At 45.3% G+C, this 26,523-nt stretch overlaps 1 protein-coding gene and 1 non-coding gene across 7 annotated transcripts in view; one reads left to right on the forward strand and one right to left on the reverse strand.

Annotated features, from left to right (window-relative positions):
• The window catches only part of mtx3 (metaxin 3), a 41,284-nt gene extending 15,016 nt beyond the window's left edge, over nt 1-26,268 (reverse strand). For 3 of the 6 annotated variants that reach the window (XM_038805572.1, XM_038805571.1, XM_038805573.1), the window contains exons 1-7: nt 26,038-26,267; nt 23,344-23,413; nt 20,005-20,081; nt 15,510-15,602; nt 13,494-13,676; nt 11,712-11,788; nt 794-951 (exon numbers count right to left, since the gene is read on the reverse strand). In XM_038805572.1, coding sequence (XP_038661500.1) covers nt 794-951; nt 11,712-11,788; nt 13,494-13,676; nt 15,510-15,602; nt 20,005-20,081; nt 23,344-23,413; nt 26,038-26,118 — 739 coding nt within the window. In that variant the 5' untranslated portion in view covers nt 26,119-26,267. Of the gene's footprint in view, nt 1-793; nt 952-11,711; nt 11,789-13,493; nt 13,677-15,509; nt 15,603-20,004; nt 20,082-23,343; nt 23,414-26,037 lie in introns of all 6 variants that reach the window. The other 3 variants (XM_038805570.1, XM_038805574.1, XM_038805575.1) reach the window with 3 other exon arrangements.
• On the forward strand, nt 18,273-18,472 carry LOC119970815. Its single transcript, XR_005461682.1, has one exon. It is a non-coding gene; the product is annotated as a U2 spliceosomal RNA (small nuclear RNA).
• Nucleotides 26,269-26,523: the final 255 nt, after the last annotated feature.

The raw sequence follows: 26,523 nt of genomic DNA on the forward strand, positions 1-26,523 counted from the left end.
GAATTATCTCTATCTACCTTATCAAAGCCTTTAGTCATTGTAATTCCAACTAAGACACCACTTAAACTTCATTATCAAAGGAAATAGAAGTCTAATCTATGACGTCTGTTATCAATAATTGAATTCTTTCAGTCCGGGTATCATTTTCGTTAATCCACACCCTCTAGGACCAATATACCCTTCCTAAGGTGAAGCAGCCAGAGGTGAATGCAGTACTCCAAATATGGTCTAACCAGAGCTCTGTACAGCTACAACATAGCCAGCCTTTTGTATTCCAGCGTCTTGAGAGGACATTATTCCATTGGCTGCCCACTAGTTTTTAGGGATTTCTGTATTCAGGACTCTAAAGCTCTCTCTGCTCATTCACGTTGCCCAGCTTATCCCTATTAAGAACATCTCTGATTTATGGTGTCTTATGTCTAAAGCAAATAACCTCACATTTTCCTATACTGAACTCCATCTGTCACTGTTTTGCCATGACTGATGTTTTATTCAAAGTCAAAAATGATGCTATTAAAACAACTGGCTTACGTAATACCTGTAACAATTTCCACTGCAATCCACAGACATGTCACTTTAATACAAATGTATGTTTGGCAAAAGCAAGCTAGTTACCAAATCCCCTCTGCTCAGCTAACACATTTTTATTACGTCCTTTCCTGGCACAATGTTATTTCTGGATTATCTTACATATCCTACGTAATAGGAAGCCACTGTACCTTTACTGAAATGCTGCGTGGATCTTGAATTGGTTGCCGTTACTAAATTCCACCCACTATATCCAATGACTCACCTGTGGAGTTTTGTATGAAGTACTGAGCCAGGATGTTTTCGCAGAATTGGCACAGATTATGAAGCTGATGTAAGTGCTTCTGGAGGTGGGCATTAGGCAGCTCTGCTTTACATAGAGGAGCAAGAAATCCAAATGCAAAGGCATCAAAACTGGTTGGTCTAAATATAAAGCAAAGGCACAAGTTATGGAACAACACCTCGAAATCTCAGGCTTTTTCCACAGTACTGTGTTATTGATTAACAAAAGGTGGGGACACTTTGAATTCAAGCCTATAGATTGCTGTTGAGAGGTTAAAAGTGACAATAAAAGGTCCCAGGTTCGATCCCGGCTCTGGGTCACTGTCCGTGTGGAGTTTGCACATTCTCCCGTGTCTGCGTGGGTTTCACCCCCACAACCCAAAGATATGCAGAGTAGGTGGATTGGCCAAGCTAAATTGCCCCTTAATTGGAAAAAATTAATTGGGTACTCTAAATTTATTTTTTTTAAAGTGACAATAAAAATGATTTCTTTATTTATTTTTAAAACAGCAAGAATCATGGTGTTTTAATTATAATTCATGGACTTACTCCTTAAAATGTAGTAAGCGTTTACTATTAAGATAAACACCACTCTTTCAGCTGCACTTCACTGCCCACACAATACAAACATCCTTAATCTATATCATTCTCTTCCTAAAAATTTGCAATCATGCTAAATGTCGTGATTATTTTGTAGCAGTTACCAGTCTGCTCACTACCAATTTGTGTGCACTCCAGAGCTGCCTTTTCTTATTCCCATGCCTTGCAATTACATTTCTTTTCATCATCCTCAACCTTACAGTGATGCTCCTTTTCATAAGGCTTGTGCACACCTACTCCATGTCCTTTTCCAATAATAACTGCTGGCTTTCCTCTATCAGACAAAGCTACTTCTAAATCTCTGTCCCCTATTTTCCAGTCGTGCGCGTATAGTAGCTGCTCCCTGTTACCTTCATTTAAACTTTAAACAGCCTGTTTATCCAGTGTTACTTATGTAGCTGCCAACTGTTGCAGACTATTTCCCGATAATTTTTTTTTAATGTTAATTGCAAAAGGTACCTTCCCTAAGTAGACAGTGTCCCCCATAATCTGAGACCTGTATCAAGTAAAGGATCTTTACCTCACCTATCTAACTCAAGTTCTGCATTAAGTGCTTGTCTGAAAATTATATTTTAAAAATTGTATATTGGATCAATTGTGAGCTTACTTTGGGGACCTATTCAGGTTTTGTTTCTGTTCACCATATTTGTGGTTTTTGGATCACTTTTTTAAGGCAAGAATAATGCATTCCATTTACTTTTCATGTTCACCTGCTGAAGTTTGTGTGCGTCATTTTCTTCCCTGTTTTTTAAGTAACTGCCAACATGTAACCTTTTGTTCTTCTTGGGAGGGATTGAGGGCCAGGGATGGAAGATCAAAGTGACTGTCTCACTCTCTCCTTCTCCCATTCCTCCCAGATTATTGAGTTGTACCAAGATGGACCCAGTGGAGCTGGCTATCATCCTGATTAATGCCCAGGGGCGGACAGACGTCGCTGGGTCAAACAAGGTCAACCCAGGCTGGAACCTGCGGCAGAACAAGAGGCTGTTCGCCAGTCAGGCTCAGGTCCTGGCTGCCCGTCAGGCTGAGGAGGGGGGGGGGGGACAGAAGACAGTGGAGAAGGAGACCCTGTGTGTACAGGGCCCCGATGTCCTCAACGAGCTGTCGGACATCATGTGCCGACAGAGACATCGGTTGACCAAACAGTGCTGAACATTTGCCAGACCGCTGTGGACCTGGCACCTCGTGGAGGAGAAGGAAACTGCTCCCAGTGGCCGGGAAGCTCATGGCAGCCCTGAACATTATAATTACTGGGTCATTTCAGAGTTTGAGCAGGGACGTGTGTAGCATTTCTCAATCTTCAGCCCACAAGTGCATCCGAGAGATGACAGATGCTCTATATTTCCGGGCCAGGCCCACCAAGATGCCCGGGCTGCAGGATTCACCGCCATCGCTGGGATGCCTCAGGTCCAGGGGGCCATTGACGGCACGCATCACCTTAAGTGCACCATGATATCAGGGAGTGCCTTTCATCAACCAAAAGAGGTTCCACTCCCTCAATGTCGAACTCGTGTGCGACAACCGCCTCAAAATCACGTGTATGTACGCATGCTACCCAGGAAGCCTGCGCAATAGCTACATACTGGGGCAATCGCAGATCCCTGGGATCTTCGAGGACCACTCCAGGCTGCCGGGATGGCCCGTGGGGGACAAGGGCTACCCATTATGGTCGTGGCTGATGGCAGCAGTGCGGAGGCCCGAGACCGAGGTGCGGTCCTGTTATAACGAGGCTCACAGTGCCACCTGGTCAATAATTGAGCAAGGCATAGGGCTGCTGAAGCTGCAATTCTGCTGCCTGGACTGCTCTGGTGGTGCTCTTCAGTACAGCCTCCGATGGGCCTCCCACACTGTCATGGTCAGCTGTACCCTCCATAACCTGGTGCAGCTCTGACGTAGATGAGGACCAGGAGTGAGTGGAGGACAAGCCCAAGGAGGACCCGGAGTATGGAGGACCTGCGACAGCCACTGTGTGGCAGGCCAAGAGGACTAGGGAGGACCCCCCCAAACAAAGGTCTTTTGACATCATACCAGGATGATGGGCCTGGATTGGCAGTGTGGGTGATCGCTTGTCAAGGCCAGAGGGTGATGACAACTCACTTGGAGGTAAGCTGTCCGGTTCAGTTTATGTCTGACTCCTGTCTGTCTACTGAATGCACACGGACCCCCGGGATCATGTCTGAGTGAGGGTCGGAGGTACATTCCTTTGTCCCACTGATCCAAGGGGGGAAAAGGGACAAGACCAAGGATTCAGTGAGTGAAGAAGCAGTGATTCCAGGATGCCTGTTACTGTGGATCTCATGGTGTCTAACTGTTGGGACTGCTGAGATGGTCTGCAGGAGGACCACTTGGGAAGCTTTCCCCTCTCTGCGGGATAGGGGTCAAAGACAGAGGCATTGAGGTGTGAAATTCTTTAAGCTACATTACTACTCCCTTACTAACGGTGTCTGACTTCACCTGTACCCAATCTGTGATCCTAAAATTTCATAATCTTACGAGGCTTACCGCTACATCTAGGTGGTACCCCAGGATGCACATCAGAAATGGAGGCAGCCTGCTGCCTTCCTTGTCCTGTAGCCTGAGATGTCCTTAGCGGGCGTCTTCTGAAGGGACCCAGCCGACTTCCTGGTGTCACTGGTGTAGCCGTGTCAAAAGAACAAAGAGCAGTACAGCACAGGAACAGGCCCTTCGGCCCTCCAAGTCTGTGCCGACCAGGCTGCCCGTCTAAACTAAAATCTTCTGCACTTCCTGGGTCCATATCCCTCTATTCCCATCCTATTCATGTATTTGTCAAGATGCCCCTTAAATGTCACTACCGTCCCTGCTTCCACCACCTCCTCCAGCAGCGAGTTCAAGGCACCCACTACCCTCTGTGTAAAAAAACTTGCCTCGTACATCTCCTCTAAACATGCCCCACACACCTTAAACCTATGCCCCCTAGTAATTGACCCCTCTACCCTGGGGAAAAGCCTCTGACTATCCACTCTGTCTATGCCCCTCATAATTTTGTAGACCTCTATCAGGTCGCCCCTCAACCTCCATCGTTCCAGTGAGAACAAACCGAGTTTATTCAACCTCTCCTCATAGTTAATGCCCTCCATACCAGGCAACATCCTGGTAAATCTCTTTTGCACCCTCTCTAAAGCCTCAACATCCTTCTGGTAGTGTGATGACCAGAAGTGAACACTAAACTCCCAAGTGTGGCCTAACTAAGATTCTATACAGCTGCAACATGACTTGCCAATTTTTATACTCAATGCCCCGGCCAATGAAGGCAAGCATGCTTTATGCCTTTTTGACTACCTTCTCCACCTGTGTTTCCCCTTTCAGTGACTTGTGGACCTGTACACCTAGGTATCTCGGACTGTCAATACTCTTGAAGGTTCTACCATTCACTGTATATTCCCTACCTGTATTCGACCTTCCAAAATGCATTACCTCACATTTGTCCGGATTAAACTCCATCTGCCATCTCTCCCCCCAAGTCTCCAAACGATCTAAATCCTGCGGTATCCTCTGACAGTCCTCATCGCAATCCGCAATTCCATCAACCTTTGTGTCGTCTGCAAACTTACTAATCAGACCAGTTACATTTTCCTCCAAATCATTTATATATACTACGAACAGCAAAGATCCCAGCACTGATCCCTGCGGAACACCACTTAGTCACAGCCCTCCAATCAGAAAAGCATCCTTCCATTGCTACTCTCTGCCTTCTATGACCTAGCCAGTTCTGTATCCATCTTGCCAGCTCACGTCTGATTCCGTGTGACTTCACCTTTTGTACCAGTCTGCCATGAGGGACCTTGTCAAAGGCCTTACTGAAGTCCATATAGACAACATCCACTGCCTACTGCATCAATCATCGTTGTGATCTCCTCGAAAAACTCTATCAAATTAGTGAGACATGACCTCCCCATCACAAAACTGTGCTGCTTCTCGCTAATACATAATGTGTACATAATGTGTCACCCTGCTCTGCCCACTGTCTCTGAGATCTGCTCATGTCAGGAAGAGGGTATTAGAAAGCCTGTCGACCTTGGGATGGAGGTCAGCTGGAGTAAGCGCCAGAAGCCTCTGGTCACCTGGCACTGCCAGTCCGGGAGGTCCACTATTATCTACACCTGGCGTTGAATCCCTCAGCCATGGTCCTCTGTGTCTGGAACAAGCTCTGAAGCCCCTCAGCAATGGCCCTCTGTAACTGTGTCATGCTTTCAAGGCCCTCTCATTGTCCTCAGAGACTGGGCCATGCCTTGGACTCTACCACTCATGACTTCGATATCCTGCCCCAGGCTTTTCACTGCGGTTGCCATCCTTGTAGTGTTGGCCTGGCTGTCACACAATGCAGGCAACGTGACCTGTGGCTGAAGGCTTTGGGACCTCTCCAATCAGCCTTGCAGTTGCAAGAGTATCACTGACAACCCTTCCTGGATATCCCGACTCTGCCTTTTCCAGAGGCTCGGCATCTGGTTGGGGGCCAGCTGCATCCTGGGATCCAGTTGACCTCCAACTGCCTGATCCCTGAGGCGTTCCTGCCTCCACCAGATTTGCAACAGCAGCTATGTGGTGTTCACCAGATAGTTACCCTGAAGCCTATGGGTTAAGATCGCCCACTGGGGTGTGCGTCTCTGCACTAGTGGATTGTGAGAGATGCTGTTGAGGGTTGAGTGGGGTGCTGTCCAGGCCTCATCAGATAGAGATCTCGCAATTCAAGGGGCATGGGTTCTGTAAATGGGGAGGACGAGGATCTGGATAACTGACAACTCACTTGAGACAGGTCTGGCATTGGCCAAGCTCACAGTCAGGCATGGCTTGCTCCAGGCCCTTCCTTGTTATCTCCATTGCCCTTTGCTCGTAGGGGTTAGGAGTCATAACTCAGGCATTCCGCCACCCATCTTCTCCCTCTCCCTTTTACTCTTGGCTATCTTCTCCTGTGAGGTCAAAAAGAGGTCACTGTGAGCCAGACGCCTGGCAGGTCAGGGGTCTACAGCAAGTGACATGTGTGGGCACCGTGCCTAGATAAGTAGGGGTTGTGATGAGGAGTTAGGTGGGGTTCAGAGGAAGATGCTGGGAGGTTGGGTGCTGGGAGGGTGCGAGGTGGCAGCGAGTGGAATAATGGCGACATTCCAGGGATGACAGACAGGACTGATGCCAGGAGGAGACAGCTGGGAACTCACCCTTGCAGCTCATAGGCCTTCATTCATTCTCTTTCCGTGTTGGATGCCGGTTCTCCTGGTAAGGCTGCTGGAACTGACTGCAGCTGCCACCGCATCACAGGCGGGGTTAGTCACCTTACTTTGGGGTGTCCTACCCATACAAGGGTACAGGGTGCCCCGCCTCTCCTCCATGGCATCTAGAAGCCTGTTCACATTTCCTTCCAGGGAGTGAGGAGCAGGTCTCCGTGTTGGCATCCGCCTGGCTTGACTGGGAGCGAGTGCAGAGGGAGTAATTAAATGCAGCTCCCCCTTTTTAGCAGCGCCCAGCTGACGCCCAAGTCGGGCAAATCAGATGCCTGGGACTCCAGCCCAGCAGGTTTCATGTGTGGGTTCATTTATTGAAAAGATCACAGTCAGCTTTGCAACTGCTGAACCGGCAGGAATCGCACTTGCTTTCTCCCCCAAAACAACGCTTGGTCATTTTTCCGCCCCAGATCATTTGCCAGAACCAATGAAAATTTCCCAGTACTTAAACTGTCCAAAGCCATCTGAAGTCAAATCAATGAAATCATCAAAGTAATCATCCAAAGACGTGCTGGTTAGGTGGATTGGCCATACTAAATTGCCCCTTAGTGTCCAAAGAGGTTGGGTGGGGTTGCTGTGTTACGGGTATGGGACAGAGCTGTGGGCTGAAGTGGGGTGTTGACTCGATGGGCAGAATTACTTCCTCCTGCACTGTAAATTCTATGTCTATCTGTGATTAAAGACACAATACTGTGTACTGATTTACAGAAGGCGGCCAAGTATGGGTGCTTACACGTGACTTCATTCGGAAGATCTGTTCATGGCTCGGTTACATACAGTTTAATCAGCATCCGGATAAAACATCCAGACACAGATTCATTTTCCAACCTACCTTTGGAAATTGTGCAGGGAAAGATACCCTTCATGCCAACTCTAGCTGGCTCATAATTACATGAAACAAAATACAGAAGTCAAACAGTTTTGTCATTCGAGTGTCCCAAATTCTTTTTATATACCGAAAATACTGGCAAAAATAATCTTTGTTTGAAAGACAATTTACCCAATTCAGATTCACTCTCAATAGATACTGCCTGCACAACTGCGAATTTCTGGCATTTTCTGTTCTATTTTAGTTTTTGCACCACACAAAAGCATACACAAATGTAATTTAACAAATCCTTGAACAGTGGATATAAACAATTGCTTTGTAGTTGACTGGTCTTTGAAATATTTTTACAATAAATATTCTTATTGAGAAAATGTTTCATTATAACATGGTAAAAACCACAGTACAGAACAAATATGATTCCAAACTTACCCTCCTTCCCAACCGGAAAAGCAAAACGTATGCCATGTGAGAGTACCTTTAAGAAATGGGTGTTTATAAATGGGAGTGTATGTAAGTATCTGTAGTGAGAGTACCTTTAAGACATGAGTGTTCATTACTGCAGTGATGTCAGAGAATGGGTGGAACTGGGCTGTCTGTCAGCTTTTTACTTGCGTTTTAGGCTGTTTGCTGCAGGGTGTGTTTTACTTTGGTTTTCAGAGCTGGATAGCTGCAGTCACAGCCATAAGGTGTATTAGAGTCTCTCTCTGTAATCTAAAGAATGTAAATCGATCCTTTGGTGATTTAAAACTAATAACTGCTCTCAGTAGTAACTTTAACCGGATGTGCTTCTGTTAAAAGTTTTTTTAAAGTCTTATCGATGTTAAAAGGACAGCTTAAGGATTACTTAGTGTTGTATTCTTTGGGGGTTGTATTTGAATTAATGGTTACTAAGATGTTCACTGTATGTTTTAAAAAGGTTAACTTGAGTTCATAGAATAAACATTGTTTTGCTTTAAAAAATACTCTTCCATTTCAACAAAGAACAAAGAAAATTACAGCACAGGAACAGGCCCTTCGGCCCGCCCAGCCTGCGCCATTCCATATCCTTTATCTAAACCTGTCCCCTATTTTCCAAGGTCTACTTCCCTCTGTTCCCCGCCCGTTCATATATCTGTCTAGATGCATTTTAAATGATGCTATCATTCCTGCCTCTACCACCTCCGCTGGCAAAACGTTCCAGGCACCCACCACCCTCTGCGTAAAAAACTTTCCACGCATATCTCCCTTAAACTTTCCGCCTCTCACCTTGAAATCGTGACCCCTTGTAATTGACACCCCCACTCTTGAAAAAAGCTTGTTGCTATCCACCCTGTCCATACCTCTCATAATTTTGTAGACCTCAATCAGGTCCCCCCTCAACCTCCGTCTTTCCAACGAAAACAATCCTAATCTACTCAATCTTTCTTCATAGCTAGCACCCTCCATACCAGGCAACATCCTGGTGAACCTCCTCTGCACCCTCTCTAAAGCATCCACATCCTTCTGGTAATGTGCCGACCAGAACTACACGCAGTATTCCAAATGTGGCCGAACCAAAATCCTATACAACTGTAACATGACCTGCCTACTCTTGTACTCAATACCCCGTCCGATGAAGGCAAACATGCTGTATGCCTTCTTGACCACTCTATCAACCTGCGTTGCCACCTTCAGGGTACAATGGACCTGAACTCCCAGATCTCTCTGTACATCAATTTTCCCCAGGACTCTTCCATTGAGCATATAGTCCGCTCTTGAATTAGATCTTCCAAAATGCATCACCTCGCCTTTGCCTGGATTGAACTCCATCTGCCATTTCTCTGCCCAACTCTCCAATCTATCTATATTTTGCTGTATTCTGTGACAGTCCTCCTCACTATCTGCAACTCCACCAATCTTAGTATCATCTGCAAACCTGCTAATCAGACCACCTATACCTTCCTCCAGATCGTTTATGCATATCACAAACAACAGTGGTCCGACATGGATCCCTGTGGAACACCACTAGTCACCCTTCTCCATTTTGAGACACTCCCTTCCACCACTACTCTCTGTCTCCTGTTGCCCAGCCAGTTCTTTATCCATCTAGCTAGTACACCCTGAACCCCATACGACTTCACTTTTTCCATCAACCTGCCATGGGAAACTTCCGAGGAGAGACGGAAGCGGAGCCGTAACCACAGCCCTCATCTAGTATCTCTACAAGCGTCGCTTCCATTTCGTGCACGGAATCTGGATCCTTAACCCTCCCCCATACTTTTTCAATGTTCACAGTCCAATAAAAAAAAATAACAAAATAGGCAGCGCTAAGCCTCCGACTGCCTCTCCCAAGAACATTTCCTTGCCCACGTTTTCCTTCCAAAATCATTCTTTGTGAAGGTTTTATTAACCTTCACAAAGAATGATTTTGGAAGGAAAACGAGAGGCCCTAAAACAAAACTAAAAACATTGGGAGGACATTAATTTTTACAGACTGGACCCTGCCTGCCAAAGGCAAAGGGAGGCTGTTCACTTCTTCAAGTCAGACCTAACCCCATTCACAAGGACAGTAAAGTTGAGTCTATGCAGTGAGGCCCAGTCATGGGCCACCGGATTCCCAGATAATGAAAGCCAGACCTCGCCTAGTGAAAAGACAATGGGCGAGATTCTCCGCAAATGCGGAGAGTCGTAAAGGCTGCCGTGAAACTGCCCGTGTTTCACGGCAGCCTTCACGCCCGTTCCCGGGACCCGATTCTCCCCCCCCCCCCCCCATCGGGGCTAGGAGCGGGACCAGGAGCGGGACCCCGGGAATCACGGTGTCGCAGCCTTAACGACCGTGGTTAAGGCAGCGCACCAAGATGACGTGCGGCCGGCTCCAACCCGCGCATGCGCGGGTGATGTCATCACGCCATTGACGGAACCCGAGCATGCGCGGTTCCGCATTTCTCCACCGCCGCCCGACAAGATGTGGCGGCTTGATTTTGTCGGGCGACGGAGGGGAAATTGTGCATCCCTGTGGGTTTCACCCCCACAAACCAAAGATGTGCTGGTTAGGTGGATTGGCCACGCTAAATTGCCCCTTAATTGGAAAAAAATAATTGGGTACTCTAAATTTATTTTAAAAAAAGAAATGGCAATGTCTCCATATCGGCTCCCCTCCTGGGGGAGTTCACCGAAAGTATTTGCTTTTGTCCAGATTCAACTTATACCCGGAGAAGGGGCCAAAACCCTAAGTAGCTTCATTATCCCCTCTATATTGGCGAGATGATCTGTTATATATAACAGCAGATCATCTGCATGCAAGGACACCATATGCTCCCTCCCTCCCTCTCTATTCCCTCAATGCTATGGCCACAGGCTCAATTGCCAAGGCAAACAAGGGGGGGGGGGGCATTGGACAACTCTGCCTCGTACCTCTATTCAACTGTAAATATTCCAACTGTAAATATTCAGGGCATTTGTATGAACACTCGCGTTGAGGGTTCTGTATAAAGACAGACCAGGATATAAATTTAGACCCAAATAATCTGGAACAGACACCCACATTCCACCCTATCAAATGCTTTTTAAGCGTCCACTGAAATAATCACCTCTGGCTCAGGTCTTGAGGGGGGGGGTCAAAATAATATTAGGTAATTGCCGTATGTTGGCCGATAGCTTAATAAAACTAGTCTGTTCCCCCGATGTCACCCTTGGGAGACAGGGCTCCAAACGCATTGCCAGAACTTCTCGCCAACAGCTTAGCGTCTGCATTCAATAACGAGATGGGACGGTACGGCCCACACTCTGTTGGATCCTTATCCTTCTTCAAAATCAATGAGATCGATGCCAGTATGCCCGGCAATATCCTCCCAAGATATGGAATTGTTAAACATATCTAACCACAATGGACAAATTTCTTATAGAATTCAACAGGGAATCCGTCTTGTCCCAGAGCATTTCATGCTCTGCATTTCATGATCTCCTCCGGGTTCAACAGGGATACCAACTCCTGCTCGCGATCTACCCTGTCCATGCCACTCATATTCTTGAGCACCTTGATCACATCGCCCCTCAGTCTTCTCTGCTCCAGAGAAAACAAACTAAGCCTTTACAACCTCTCTTCATAACTTCAATGTTCCATCCCAGGCAACATCTTGGTGAATCTCCTCTGCACCCCCTCTAGTGCAATCACATCCTTCCGATAGTGTTGCGGGCAGTATTGCACACAGTACTCCAGCTGTGGCCTCACCAAAGTTAGACACCAATTAGGTCATATCTTCGCCATCAATACTCACATTTTCCCAAAGAAGAAATTTGATTCTCCCAATTTGTAGGATAGAAGGTTCAGACATTCCTTGGCATCTCTGTAAATCTGTTCGAAACGTGCCACAGAAATCATAATTGAGCCAGTTACACAGTTAATTCTTAAACATATATCAACTGAAAATCAGAATGGTACAGGATAGTAATGAGGTACTTCACAGAGCAGTGTCTTGCTGCCTGAAATAAGTTGCATGCTGCTATATGTTTATGTTCAACTGTAGATAGGGAGAATTGACAGAATATTCTCATGCAAAGGGATTATGATCAAACCAATCCTCTCCCCATAAGCACGCTGTACCCACAGTGGTCAATAGATAGTTATCATGATTAATTGAGCCAATGCATCCTCCCCTCCCTATCACAGACACTGATGCCAATTGTAGGGAGCTGGTTTAGCTCAGTTGGCTGAACAGTTGGTTTGTGATGCAGAGCAAGGCCAACAGCACACATTCAATTCCCGTACTAGTTAAGGTTATTCATAAAGGCCTCGCCTTCTCGCCCTTGCCTGAGATGCGGTAACCTTCAGGTTACACCACCACCAGTCAACTGGATCCCCCTCAGGAGCCTATGCTCATCTGTGATTACAGCTACTTTATCCTTACCACCAATTTATTCAGCATTGAGGAGGGATCTTTTCCTTTCAAGATGCACTCCTTAGCCATGTGACCTCTGAACTATTTTTCATATAAATTATAACAGATATTGTTATTGTTTGCAGTTCTCATCTGAAAAATCATGAAATTCGGAAAGGAAGGGAGGTACATCCTTTTGGGAGTGCTTCATCTGCATCGGGGCACCCCTTCCCCCTAAAGTTTTACACCTCTACCCCCCCAAATCCACCACATTCATTCGATCATGCCTGGCCTCTAAAACCAGGCCCCTTCACCTTTCCTTAGCTGCCCAAAAACTCTGGATTTACCAGGCTCTGGCATTCCTCTTCCCTTCTTCCCGGTCCTGCCCGAATCCTCAGCAGTGCCCATTACTGAGCTCTGGCACTGCTGGCGCAACTAGAGCTGTCAACCAATCAGTTTATTATGGGCAAGGCAAGTTCCTCTTTGCTGGATCAGCCGAATTTCCTTCCAGGGTGGGGAGAGCAACCCACCTCACCCCCGTAAAATCCAGCCCACAAAATCAGATATTCGCAACACCTGATTTTAATTTGGATGGACCCATTCCACAGCTGACTTAAAAAGAACAAGGGTCTTGGCTGTTATTGGCTCTTTAATTGGTTTTATATACTTCGGACAGTTTAAATTGATTAAATTATATTGGTTTACAGACAGCTGAAATTCATATTTAATAATGAAGTAGATGTACATGTTCACTGAACATCCCTATTGCCAACAGTGCATCATATTTCAGATTTTAGAGGGCAGCACAGTGGCCTAGTGGTTAGCACAACCGCCTCACGGCACTGAGGTCCCAGGTTCGATCCCAGCTCTGGGTCACTGTCCGTGTGGAGTTTGCACATTCTCCCCGTGTCTGCGTGGGTTTCACCCCCACAACCCAAAAATGTGCAGAGTAGTTGGATTGGCCACGCTAAATTGCCCCTTAATAGAAAAAATAATTGGGTAATCTAAATTAAAAAAAAAAAAAATTTTCAGATTTTAGTAATAAAATCTTGGGAAGGGAAGACAAAATAAATGTCTTCCGATAAGAAATCAAATTTAAACGGATAGGTATTTCAACTTTAACTTGTATTAACTTATATTAAATTGTTTTATATATTTTTCCCTTTTAAAAAGCTCCCTTACCTGTGCTTCTACCTCCTTAAGGTTGTAGAAAGGTGGTTCTCCTTTGGTCAGAACAATCTGATTCATTGCCGATCTTGACATCTGCCCTGGTAAGTAGAAGTTCAGTGGGAAGGGGATTCTTGAAGCAAACCATGGTCGGGTCAGATTGCAGTAATTCTCAATATCAACCCAGAAAGTATGCAGCTGTACAGAAAGGCCATAAAACACTATTTATCTGCAATTTCTTGTACAAAACACTAAAGTCAAACTTGCACGATAAACTGGCACCACCATGATAACCCTGGGTTGCACAGTGAACCAATCCTCCAGAAAATATCTTCAACCATAAATCAAATTATCCCAGAATTTGATCAGGTTGAAGTATTCATATAACTACTGGCCTACTTAATCTTGTCCTATTCATAGTACATGGAGAAAGCATTTCAGGGGTGGCACGGGCCCAGTGGTTAGCACTGCTGCCTCACAGCGACGTGGATCCGGGTTCAATCCCGGGGCCCTGGGTCGCTGTCCATGTGGAGTTTGCACATTTGCTCCGTGTCTACGTGGGTCTTACCCTCACAGCCCAAAGATGTGCAGGATAGGTGGATTGGCCAATATAAATTGCTCATTAATTGAAAAAAAAATAATTGGGTACTCTAAAAATTTTTTTAAAAGAAATTTTAAAAATCAATGATCATTTAAAAATACTCGCAACAATTAATTAGTGGAGAAGTCAGAAAATTTTTTTAAATGTAATTTTTATTGAAGTGCATCTGATTTGTGGGTGGCAGTGGTTAGTACCATTGCCTCACAGTTCCAGGGACCCGGGTTCGATTCCGGCCTTGGGTGACTGTGTAGAGTTTGCACCTTCTCCTAGTGTCTGCATGGGTTTCCTCCAACAGTCTAAAGGAGTGCAGGTTAGGTAGATTTGACATGATATATTGCTCCTTAGTGTCCAAAAGTTTAGGTGGGGGTATGGAGATAAGGCGGGGACGTGGGCCTGGGTGGGGTGCTGCCTCAGAGGGTCAGTGCAGATTCTATGGGCCAAATGGCCTCCTTTCTCCACTGAAGGGATTCTGTGAAAAGATTCTATTCTATTCTATAATGCAGAATCACCTAGGTACCTTCTCAGGTCCAGTGGCTTCTGTCACTCCTCCAAGTGTTCTAAGCATCTTACGTTTAGGGATGTTGATTCCTAATATCTCCATGCCCTGTGTTTGCATGTACAATATATTAATCTGAGGCAAAAGAATAGGTCATCACCAGCCACCCCCCAACAAACCCCTCCAGAATTTGACTTGAGCTGGATATGTGGGTCTCTGTATTTCTATAATTATCCTGGTGGATGACCAAGGTGTGAAAGTGGATGAGGATAGGTTTGATTCAAATCTTTAAGCTGCTTTGATCCGGTGCAGCGGTTTTATACAGCGTGGTAATATTGTTTATGTTCACTCATTATATCTTAGCCATGTTATAATAATCAATGTAAGAAGTCTTACAACACCAGGTTAAAGTCCAACATGTTTGTTTCAAACACTAGCTTTCAGAGCACTGCTCCATCCTCAGGTGAATGAAGAGGTATACCAGTGTCCCAGGTTCGATTCCTGGCTGGGTCACTGTCTGTGCAGAGTCTGCACGTTCTCCCCGTGTCTGCGTGGGTTTCCTCCGGGTGCTCCGGTTTCCTCCCACTAGTCCCAAAAGACGTGCTGTTAGGTAATTTGGAAATTCTGAATTCTCCCCTCTGTGTACCCGAACAGGCGCCGGAATGTGGTGACTAGGGGATTTTTGCAGTAACTGCATTGCAATACAAGCTTACTTGTGACAATAAAGATTAATTATTATTATTATCAATAAAGGTTTGACACACGGATTTCCAGCCGAAGATGCAAAGATGCAGGTTTATTTTGGCGGGGCGGGGCACCAGATGGGGGAAAGAATAGTTAAAAATTTTAACAGGGCTCAAAATAAAGAATCATAACTTTACAGAGAGACAAATTGAAGAATGCCAGCGGAGAATATACTGGTTGGATTATTTACCAATGCAGGACGCAGCTTCTCCTCTATCAGTGCAATAAATGCCAGCGTGTCAGCTCCTTCTTTAGCTGATAATTCATAGTCTGCATCGTACTTCTGTCAAATTAAGCAAATTAAGTAAATTAATTGTTGAACAAATAACTTGGGGTTTTAATTCAGGCATTTTGGAACCTACTTTGTGCCATATATAATGCTGTTTGTGCTCAATAATCACACTGCTCTGGGCCCTCCTATCCATTACCCTCCTGGTCAATATATTTTACAGATAGTCACATGCCTTCTTAACATCCAGCACCTGTAGTATTCTCATTTATGCTTTACACCTAGCACAATTATGACTCAATGTACTTCTCAATTGCCCAGTATCTAGGTCACATGCTTATAAGAACAAAATGAGAAATAACATTTTGTTCATAGGTTTTGTTCCATTAGAAATAATTGTATAGTGTCTACAACATTGCTCTGTACGTTTATGCTCCACACAGGCCTCCTTTGACCATACTCCAATATTCCTTAATTCCCTTCTCCCTCACACGTGCATCAAATCTCCCCTTATAAGTGCCAGAATCTGTTTCAACCAGTCCACGTGATAATGAGCTCCCTACGTCCACCTTCCGTGTAAAAGAACTGCACCTAAATTCTTTATTTGATCTTATATTATAGGCGGAAACGGTTTGCCCACATCCACTGTATCAAAACTCCTTCATCATTTTAAAGACCTCCAACAGGTGTGGTGTTCAGAGAGAAATTTCCGGATAGTGATGCTTTCCATTCTTGGGATTCTTGTAAATCTTCTCTGCACCTCCTCTTGTTCTTCGACATTCTTTCTGTAGTATGGGGGCCAGATCATTCACAGTATTCAAGTGTGGTCTAACCAAGGTTCTATATAGATTTAATACCTCTCCATTTTTGAATTCGAATCTTCTAGATTTGAATACAAGTGAACAGTTTGCACTCTCTAATCACGATCAATTTATATTGCTATGGTTAGCGACTTATGCATCTGCATTCTCACATCACTTTCAAACATTAGCCCATTTAACTTAATTTCCAACGAATAAGTGGCCTCATTATTGCTCCTACCGAAATGAGCCACATCATTTCAAAATATTGAATTTAATTTGCCATTTATCGAAAAAGGGGGAGAAAGGCTAAAAGGTTCTTCTCCGATCATCCCCCCCCCACTGAAATATTGGGCAGAATCTCACCACCTCCAGGGACTTCCGGTGGCGGTCATGGAGTGAATGGTCGCACATTTGATGGCTCCCGCTCAAGTTGGAATTGCTTGGTCCTTTTCACGCGATTTAAGGGTGTTTTGCTGGTGTGAGGTGCGTGAGTACTGAGAAATAGTCGTGTTCAGACACTTACGGCTTCCCAGACGAGGAGCGTAACGAGTAAGAGGCAGCAGCTTGGCAGAGAGATTATTCGAGATGCAACAGAGGAAAAAATGGTGGCAGGGTTCTGCGGTGCCGTTGCCAGCCCAATGGTCTACTTAGCAGCTGGTGGACTTTTTGAAGGCAAAGTTCCAGAGGACCTGGTGAAGGTGGTGGAGCCGCTTTGGGGAACTATTGAGAGAGTGGAGTAGAGGCTGGAAGTGCAGGGTCTGACACACCAGAAGGTAGAGGAGGCAGTGGGAGAGCATGAGGACCGACTAGCTCATCGGAGGCCGAGATGGTGCTCGTGGCAGAGAGCCAGAGGAGGTGTGTCACTGTCCGTGTGGAGTTTGCACATTCTCCCCGTGTTTGCGTGGGTTTCGCCCACACAACCCAAAGATGTGCAGGCTAGGTGGATTGGCCATGCTAAATTGCCCCTTAATTGGAAAAAATTAATTGGGTACTCTAAATTTTTTTTTAAACTTGGGGAGATGTTAATGTGGGGAACTTCGGTCTGTGTGCCGGGTGGCTTAATGAGTCTGGGTGCAGAGTGAGTAAGTGTGTTTTACTGTTTTGGGGGAACTGAGGGACAAGGGCAGCTGGGGGGGGGGGGGGGGGGGGGGGGGAGAAGGTGGAGGGAGAGTGGGGGCCAGCATGCTAGTTGGTTGGCTAGTTAACGGGAGTGAAGTGGGGGGTCAATCTGTGGAGGGAATGGAGAGGGGGGGGGGGTGGTAGGTCTTTTTCTTTGTTCATGGGAGGGAGGGGTTTGTTTCCTGTTGTCACGGTTGGCTTTTGTTCTTCTTGGTTATGTATATATTGAAAATGCCTTCAACAAAATGTTTTTTAAAAAAAGGATCGCACCACCTCCAAATATATTCTGCTGTGGGTGCAGCAAGTCCTGGAGCACGTCTTCAGTACTATTGCCGGGATATTGTCAGGGCCCATAGCCTTTGCAGTATCCAGTGCCTTAAGCCATTTCTTGATATCACGTGGGGTAAATCGGATTGGCTGAAGACTGACGTCTGTGGTACTGGGGACCCCCGGAGGAGACGGAGATGGATCATCCACTCGGCAGTTCTATTGCGAATGCCTCAGCCTTGTCTTTTGCATATGTGTGCTGGACTCCTCCATCATTGAGGATGGGGTATTTGTGGAGCCTCCTCCTCCTCCAGCGAGTTGTATAATTGTCCACCACCGCTTTATATGCCCTGATAGGCCCACTGATTAAGATGGCAAAGATGTGGCTACATCACAACAGGTGCCAAGGTGATTCTGCCAATTATAGTATCATGTGAAAATGAGCATTACAATACCCATAAAATACCTAGAACAGAAAGTTCAAAAACCATACTTTACAGGTTAGTCCATGACATCATTAAAGATATCAATTAGGATCGCTTCTCGGCATTTTTGGCTAAGATCAAGTGTAGTATCTGCTCTGCCTTTTGGCTCAGATCTGGTATGTCTCTCTAGTGGGAACCATGAATTGGATTCAATTTGAATTTGAATTGGTTTTTGGAGCAGGCAAGGAGCTGGATTAGGGGTTCGCCCCTGACCAGTCTGAGCTCTGGCTTTGTAACTCAGAAAAAGTTATTTAAAAAAAGATGTCAATTAGGATTGGTGACTGTAGATAACCTTTGCCTCACACAAGAATGGCTTAGTGGTAGCATCTTCCCTTTGAGTCAGAAGGTTATAAATTCAAGTCTCGCTCTGGACATTTCCATGTGGGTCAGAGATGTTACATTTCAATGTTATAATGAACTGAGGCCCTATTTGCCCTCTCAGTTGAGTGTAAAAGTTCCACAGTACTATTTCAACAATGACAACTTACACCGGCATCAGGGCACTCCCCACTTCAAAGATATCGCCACTGCCCCCCACCACCCACCCCCTCACCGGCATTCCAGCTGGCAACGCCCACCCCTCTTCACATGCACTGGTCTCTCCAACCCCACTGCAATCACAACCCCCCTAACAAGCTCCGCACCCCCCACCCCAATGCAATCACAACCCCCTTAACAAACCCCACACTCCCCACCCCAATGCAATCACAACCCCCCCCCCAACAAGCCCCACACCCCCCACCCCAATGCAATCACAACCCCCCCAACAAGCCCCGCACCCCCCACCTCAATGCAATCACAACACCCCCCCTAACAAACCCCGCACTCCCCACCACAATGCAATCACAACCCCCCCTAACAAGCCCCGTGCCCCCACCCCAATGCAATCACAACACCCCCCTAACAAACCCCACACTCCCCACCACAATGCAATCACAACCCCCCCTAACAAGCCCCGCGCCCCCCACCTCAATGCAATCACAACACCCCCCCTAACAAACCCCGCACTCCCCACCACAATGCAATCACAACCCCCCCCCTAACAAGCCCCGCGCCCCCCACCCCTAACAAACCCCGCACCATATGGGGGCCATAACTCTGTGTGCCCCAATGTGGTTATCATAACTAATTTTTGTTTTTGAAAATCGGAGGGGGGGTGGGGGGGGGGGGGGGGGATGTTATGGTGTGGAGGGTGGGTATGATCTCCAATTGAGATCTCACCAGCGCATGTCCTGATTTTGTCAGTTCCCAAGATTTAGCAGCCGTTACGGGATTAGCGGCTGTGGCTAACAGGGCTGCTAGAGCACGGTCATTATTACAAACAATATCTAGTTATGATCACTTGCTGTTTGGGAATCTTACAGTCACTGTTCCTACTTTATAATGGACAACACACACTACAAGTAGCTCATAGCTGAAAGTACATTGGGACATCCTGAGGTCATGAAAGAACCCATTGTAATGCAAATGTATCATTGTTCCTTTTAAGCTAAATGGGTTCAGTGACTATCATCCATCCTTACAAACCCTTGGAGCTGGCGTACACATCTCAGATATAATCTAAGATTTAGTTGTGTACCCGTTACAAGAGCTACATGAGATGTTAGACTGAAAGGTTCATGAAAATCAGTAATAACAATGCATTGTGTTTCTTGTGATGCACTCTAATAAGGCTACAAAATGCCTTACGGATGCCTCACAAGAGCAAAATCCAACATGCACCTTTACAAATATTCTGCAAGTATTGACTTTCATTTCATTAGTACGATGCAACAAACATACCCGTTTCCTCAGGAAATTCAGAATATTTTCAGGTTGCACAACATTTGTGTTATCTGAAGTTAGTACTGGAATGTCTCCTGTATGGAGAGAAAATCACATTAGAAACCGATTTTCACAAATAGGACGTTACCATGTGTGTGGCATACATCGTCCTGCAGCGTTAGCAAAACCCCTGAAGATTCTCAAAAGAAGATGTAATGCAGAGCTCTCTGGTCGGGGTGTGCGTGTGTGTATCTATATGGTGGGTGTAGGAAGACTATTAGACTAAAGTCAATTCATGCTCACAGCTACAGTGGTCAGCAACCAGGACTGGGAACTTGGCCAATGTAATTCCTCTCCGTAATTTAGAGACATTAAGACCAATTGTATTGTTTGATCAGCCCTGGCTGATATTAACTCATTTAGTACAGATTAGGGATAAAACCTGATATTTCCCTAAACTGTGGCAGTAACTGGTTTAACAAATTTTTGACGGGTAGAATTTTACGTTGTCCACCAGTGGATTGGGGAGGGGTGAGGCTGTCTAATTCTTCAGATGACCTTCCTACTGCCCTCCCATCCGTCTCAGTCTCTCCACAATTTTACACCTAGGAGAGCCCTACCATCACCATCCCGTACCCTACCCTTGCCTCAATAGGCTGAGACAGTGGCGTTGTGGCAATGTCACTGGGCTAGAAATCCAGACCCCCCAGGCAAATGTTCTGGGGACACAGGTTCAAATCCCAGCCTCAGTAATGGTGCCATGAAATTATCAGCGATTGTCATAAAAAGAAATCTGCTTAATTAGAGAAGGAAATCTGCCATATTTACCTGGTCTGGCCTACATGTAACTCGAGATCCACAGCAATGTGGTTGACTCTTCAATGCCCTCAAAGGTGATTATGGATGGATGCCTTAGCAGTGATGCCTAACATCCCATGAATGAATAGAAAAATGACCGTAAGTGGACAATTAATGACCACTTAAGGACCATTTGCCACCCGGCCTCAATATTCAGACTGGCAGGAGAGGTTCAGCAGCATGGGGAGGCCTGGAAAGCGACCCTGCTCAGGCCTTGAGCGGGAATAGGTGTCCATCATTGGCCTCCTTTCAACATCCTGTCCCCTCCCCGCAACCCTGCCAAGTCTCACTTCCTCTCCACACCCACCCTGAGACTCTCACACTGAACTGGTCCTGAATGCCAGGATCTGGTTGTCGTCCCAGTCCTGTACACTGGAGCTTCTGGAGCTGCTCAGGCTAGAGAGCTTCTGGCTAATTAGATCTCGGAGGTGGGATTTCCTCCTAAGAGAGGAGTGAAAGTCCCAACTCCAGCCAATTAATTCACCGTGAAACATTAAATGGCTGTGGGACAGTCTTTATCAGTGAGGATCTGTTGCCGCAGAGTCTTCAAGAGGCAGGATCGGGAACCTCGTCATATGAAAAACCCGGTACATCTTTTGAAGGGAAATTATGTTGATGTTATTCCAGGCAAAATGCTGTTGTGGGGTTCAACCACAGGTTGAAAGTTAGAAATCAAAAGTAAGAAAGGAAGTCAGGTGGACTTTATTCATGCAAGGAACAAGATACCCATTAAATAAATGACCATGGAAGGTCATTGAAGAAATTATTTGAATAGATTCACAAGTTAATTGAAACAGTTTTGGAATCAGTAGGAAATAATTAATTAAACTACAAATTGAAAGGCTTGTTGGACATCAATGGCCTGTTCCACATTTTAAAAATCCTCATGGACTAGACTAATAACTAAAAACTTTATAATCTACACTGGGACGATCCAAAGTTTAGTCACCCATGAACAATAATACCCAAATAAATCACTTCATACATCACTAAGCAATGCCATCCCCAATCACATAAATAATTACATTCACGATGCTCTTGTTCACTTGCTATAATCAAAGCGAAGGAAAATCTGGGCGAATTTTAAGGCAGAAGTGTGAGGAATATATTACTGGTTATGAATTGTATCTTTTATTTGCTTATTCTGGGATTTTCAGCTTCTTCTCTGGCTAATTTACAATCAGTCAAGGGGAGGGACATACAATCGCAGCTTGGTATCAGATTAAATCTACAGTTTCACTGCTGACTTGATTTAAGCTCAGTGTTTGAGGCCCATATGGGAGCCGATCTGGAGCGACTTGAGCCCATCACTTGAGCCTTGGGTTACGGGGATAGGGTGGGGGTGTGGGCTTCAGTAGGGTGCTCTTTCCAAGGGCTGGTGCAGACTTGATGGGCTGAATGGCTTCCTTCTGCACTGTAAATTCTATGATCATTGGCTAGATATAGCTCAGGCCGATTTGGCTCAGTTGGCTGGGTGGCTGGCTCATATTGCAGAGCGAGGCCAAAAGCACAGGTTCAACTCATTTACCGGCTGAGGTTACTCATGAAGGCCCCGCCTTCTCAGTCTTGCCCCTCGACTGAGGTGTGGTGCTCCTCAGGTTAAATCAGCACCAGTCACCTCTTCCCCTCAAAGGCGAAAGCACATACATCGTGGTCTTCTGGGACTATGGCAACTTTATGTACTTGCTTTACTTATATTAAAAAATAACCGGGTTGGCCCAAATGAAGATCCTCTTTTTGAATGAAAAATTATAAAGCAGTGGCCAATTTATGTCACCCCCCTCCGCCTCACGATCTACATTTTTACGGTCAGCGTTATTCTATACACTGTTTACAATGGAAGGCCACCTGTGTTAAAACAATAGCAATCAGAGAACCTGTGTACTGTGTAATGTAGATATACAAACCTACAAAGGATCCTGCTCATTTTTATCCACAATCATCATATGTTGAATCAAAATCCCAAAAAATCATTCAAAATACCTATTAAATGCAATATTAAAAAAAAAGCACATTTTTGTTTTTTAGTTTGCTTTGATATATTTGACTTCTGGAATATATAATAAAATCCTGCATTTTTTTTATTTTCTTCTGTGGCATTTTTAGGAAATAATTTTCTCAATCGCGAATGAAAAAAGTGCAGAATCTGAAAGGACTTTCTGTATTATATTGTCATTATGCATCTTTAGCACATTTCTATCAATAAACTATGGAGAAAAGTGCATTCATGTCTTGCACATGATATTCTAAATTAATCACCTCACATTATTCCAATGATTACTTCACCTTAAATGTGATAGAACTCAAAATCATCTTCCAATATAAACGTGTAAGGAATAAATATATACTGCAGACGATGTGTAAAATTCAAACGGACAGGGCATAATATTAAAAAATTCTCAAAGCTACCAATATACATTACTGGGATCCTAATGACAATATTGGTACTCAATTTAATACTAAAAGCTCTCACAATTTAAACATATTTTAAAATGGTACCTGTAGGTGTCTTCCATGGATTATTAATAAAGTGCACTTTCAGAGCAGCCCGTGAAAATTTGGCATATGCCTGCAGTGGAAAAGAAAACGTTAGAGATGTACATTGTTTGCGGGGAAATGCCACTTTCATTTTTCTTTTTCAAAGTGTCCAAGAGTTGAATTTTCCACTCAGCCAAGTGAGGACCTTCATTATGTCTAAATCTTTGCATCCACTGCCGGTTTCATGCACCCACTTGACACTCGAAAGGTGTTGGATACAGAATGAAGTTGTTTCTATTCTTCCCCAAAGGAGGTCTTGTGGCAATGTAGTAGCACCTTTATCTCTGGACCAGAAGCTACGGGTTCAAGTCCAACACCAGGACCTGTTGGTCACGGAACAAATGTTCATAAAGAGGTTCAACGGGCTAATAATCAGCTTGGGAATCCTTTCCCCACTATTCCCCAAAAGGAAAAACTGTGTGCCTGTGTGTGAAGATATGCTAAAAATAAACCCTGCCCCAAATATGACTTTCAGCCAGTAATCTCTTCTGGGCTACTTACCAGGCACCATTATTCAGGTCAGATAAATCTGCCAGGTTACAGCAGTTTTGCACTGTGAATGTTATGAAGCTCTCATGTGTTACTGTTTTATGATTCCATATTGGGAAGGGCTGTATGAATTACACACTAAAACAACAACTTGCTTTTATATATCACCTTTAGTAGCAAAGCATTCCAAGGTGTATCACTGGGGCTTTAAACAAATTCAATCTGACACCGAACTGCATGGAGGGATATTAGGATAGGTGACCAAAAGCTTGACCACAGAGGGAAGTTTTAAGGAAGAGAACAGGTAAAGACATAGACAGCTTTAGGGAAGGAGTTTCAGAACTTAGGGCCTCTGCTGAGATGGCTGCCATTGCTGCAGCAAAGGATACTGGGGGTGCACAAGAGGCCAGAACTGGAGGAATGCTGAGATCTCAGTAGGTTGTAGAGCTGGAGGACGTTACAGTGATAGAAAGGGACAAAGTCATGTAGACATTGCCAGACCAAGAACCAACAGAGGTCAGCAAGCACAGGAGTGATGGGCCAGCAGGACTTGTGCAAGTTAGGATAAAAGAAGCAGAGTGTAACATGCAGTAAAATAAAAATGGATTCCTACATTTCAAATCAAACAGCCGTTCAAATCAAGTGTCTAGACTACCCATATGTATGACAGATGCCTTCCCCACAAAATGAATCAAACCATCTGATGGATCTCTACTTCTCACACAGAATGTCAGCTGCAGTTACCCATTCTGATGTTAAAACAATATTGTAAATGGGGAATGTGAAACTTCAGCTGACATACCTGAGCCTCATCACCTGACTATAGAATCTCTACAGTGCAGGAGACCATTCGGCCCATCAAGTCTGCACCAACCCTCCTACAGTACACCCTACCTAGGCCCACTCCCCCCGCCCTATCCCTGTAACCCCTCCTAACTTTTGGACACTCAAGGGCAATTTATCGTGGCCAATCGACCTAACTTGCACATCATTAGACTATGGAAGGAAACCGGAGCATCCGGGGGAAACCCACGCAGACACAGGGAGAACGTGCAGACTCCAGTCATCCAAAGCCGGAATTGAACCTGGGTCCTGCCGCTTTGCGGCGGCAGTGTGCCACCCCTATCTTGTAACACAAGCCATTCTACGTGGCTACGAAAAGAAAATGCTTCTTGTCATTTTCAGTAAAATGGGAACTTGTTTTGCAACAACATTTTTTGGATAAACTATACGCTAATTTAGAAAAATTCATTTTTGGGACCAGGCAAATGACGAAGGTAACTAAAACATTAGTACCCACTCAAATGATGTTGTATAGGGTTTTTCCAAATCAAAATATCAGCTGAGTACAGGAGTGAATGACGAATAGGACTCGGTGCGCATTGGGACAACACAAAAGAGTTCTGGCCTCCAGTTTCCTGAAGATAGAAATGACAGGATTGCCCTGTAATACTTCACCCTCTGTGACAGAAAGTTCCAAACCTGCTCTAATCTCCAAAACCCAATAAAACAAAGCAAACAACCAGTCCAGAATTTATTCCTCTGTGGCAGCCACTCATTTTGGATTCAACATATTCTGCAGTAATCTAACAATCACAAATCGATCCTTATACCTGTGAAAGAGGTCATACTCTCCCTAAGTGTAGAAGATTGTCACTCCCACTGCTTCCCTCAGCGCCTCACTTAAGCTTGCCTCACAAGCAACTCTACCCCACAGTGAGATAGTGCAACTTACAGTCAAGTTACATATCCCAAACTCCAAAATGTCCCCCACTTTAACTAATGCGCCAGATCCGGATTAGGTTTCATTACAGTGACTGCAGAATGCAAAAGATTGTACAAATGCCCAGCCCCCCCCCCCCCCCCAGGGTCACAGGAGATGGAGGCAGGCTGACCTTGAGTGACAGGTTACGCGGCCCTGGCTGCAGAAAACACACATAGGCGGCAGCTTCATCAAGGCGACGCTTTATTAATTTACTCTTTCTGTGAGAGGTTATGCATCCGGTTTTTCTTTTGTTCACAATCAACGTCGGCAGTAAACAATTTAGATTTAGCTACAGCCTCCAGCCAAAGAAGCCCCCTGCGCGCCCCACTATTAATAAATAGAACAGCCGAGACTTCCACGGGCGCTCGCTCGTACATTCTGTATGTGTGTTTTGTTTTTACCAATACGATGAGAGAGTCGGTGTGAACGGAGGGCAAACCCCAGTCTCCTCCCCAGCACATCAGCTCCATGGGCGACGCCATGTCCCCACCGTGGTTGAGCCGGAACCAGTCGCCTCCGTCTGGCACAGTTGCAGCGCAGTCGCTGCCGCTAATGCAGCGAGGCCAGCATTCACCAGCGCTGCGCTAACCGTGTGTCAGCCCAGGACACACTCACCCTCCTTCACACTGCAGAGACCTTCCAACTCCCCTCTTCCTCATAAATCACATGCACTCTCAAACTTACTGCTGTTTTATAGTTGTCTGGCCCAAAAGAGTTCATGTACATATTTTAGATCTATATTTCTTTAGATATACCTGAAAGAGTTAACACACTGCAAGGGTGGTGTTATTCAACTCTTTTTAATCAACTATGTGTTCAGTGTCTCGTTTCAAAACAAAACGCCCATCCTTAAAAGAACAATCGTCTTTCAAGATCGTGGTGTACTG

The sequence above is a fragment of the Scyliorhinus canicula genome, chromosome 8, assembly GCF_902713615.1.
Source record: "Scyliorhinus canicula chromosome 8, sScyCan1.1, whole genome shotgun sequence".
Classification (NCBI taxonomy): domain Eukaryota; kingdom Metazoa; phylum Chordata; class Chondrichthyes; order Carcharhiniformes; family Scyliorhinidae; genus Scyliorhinus; species Scyliorhinus canicula.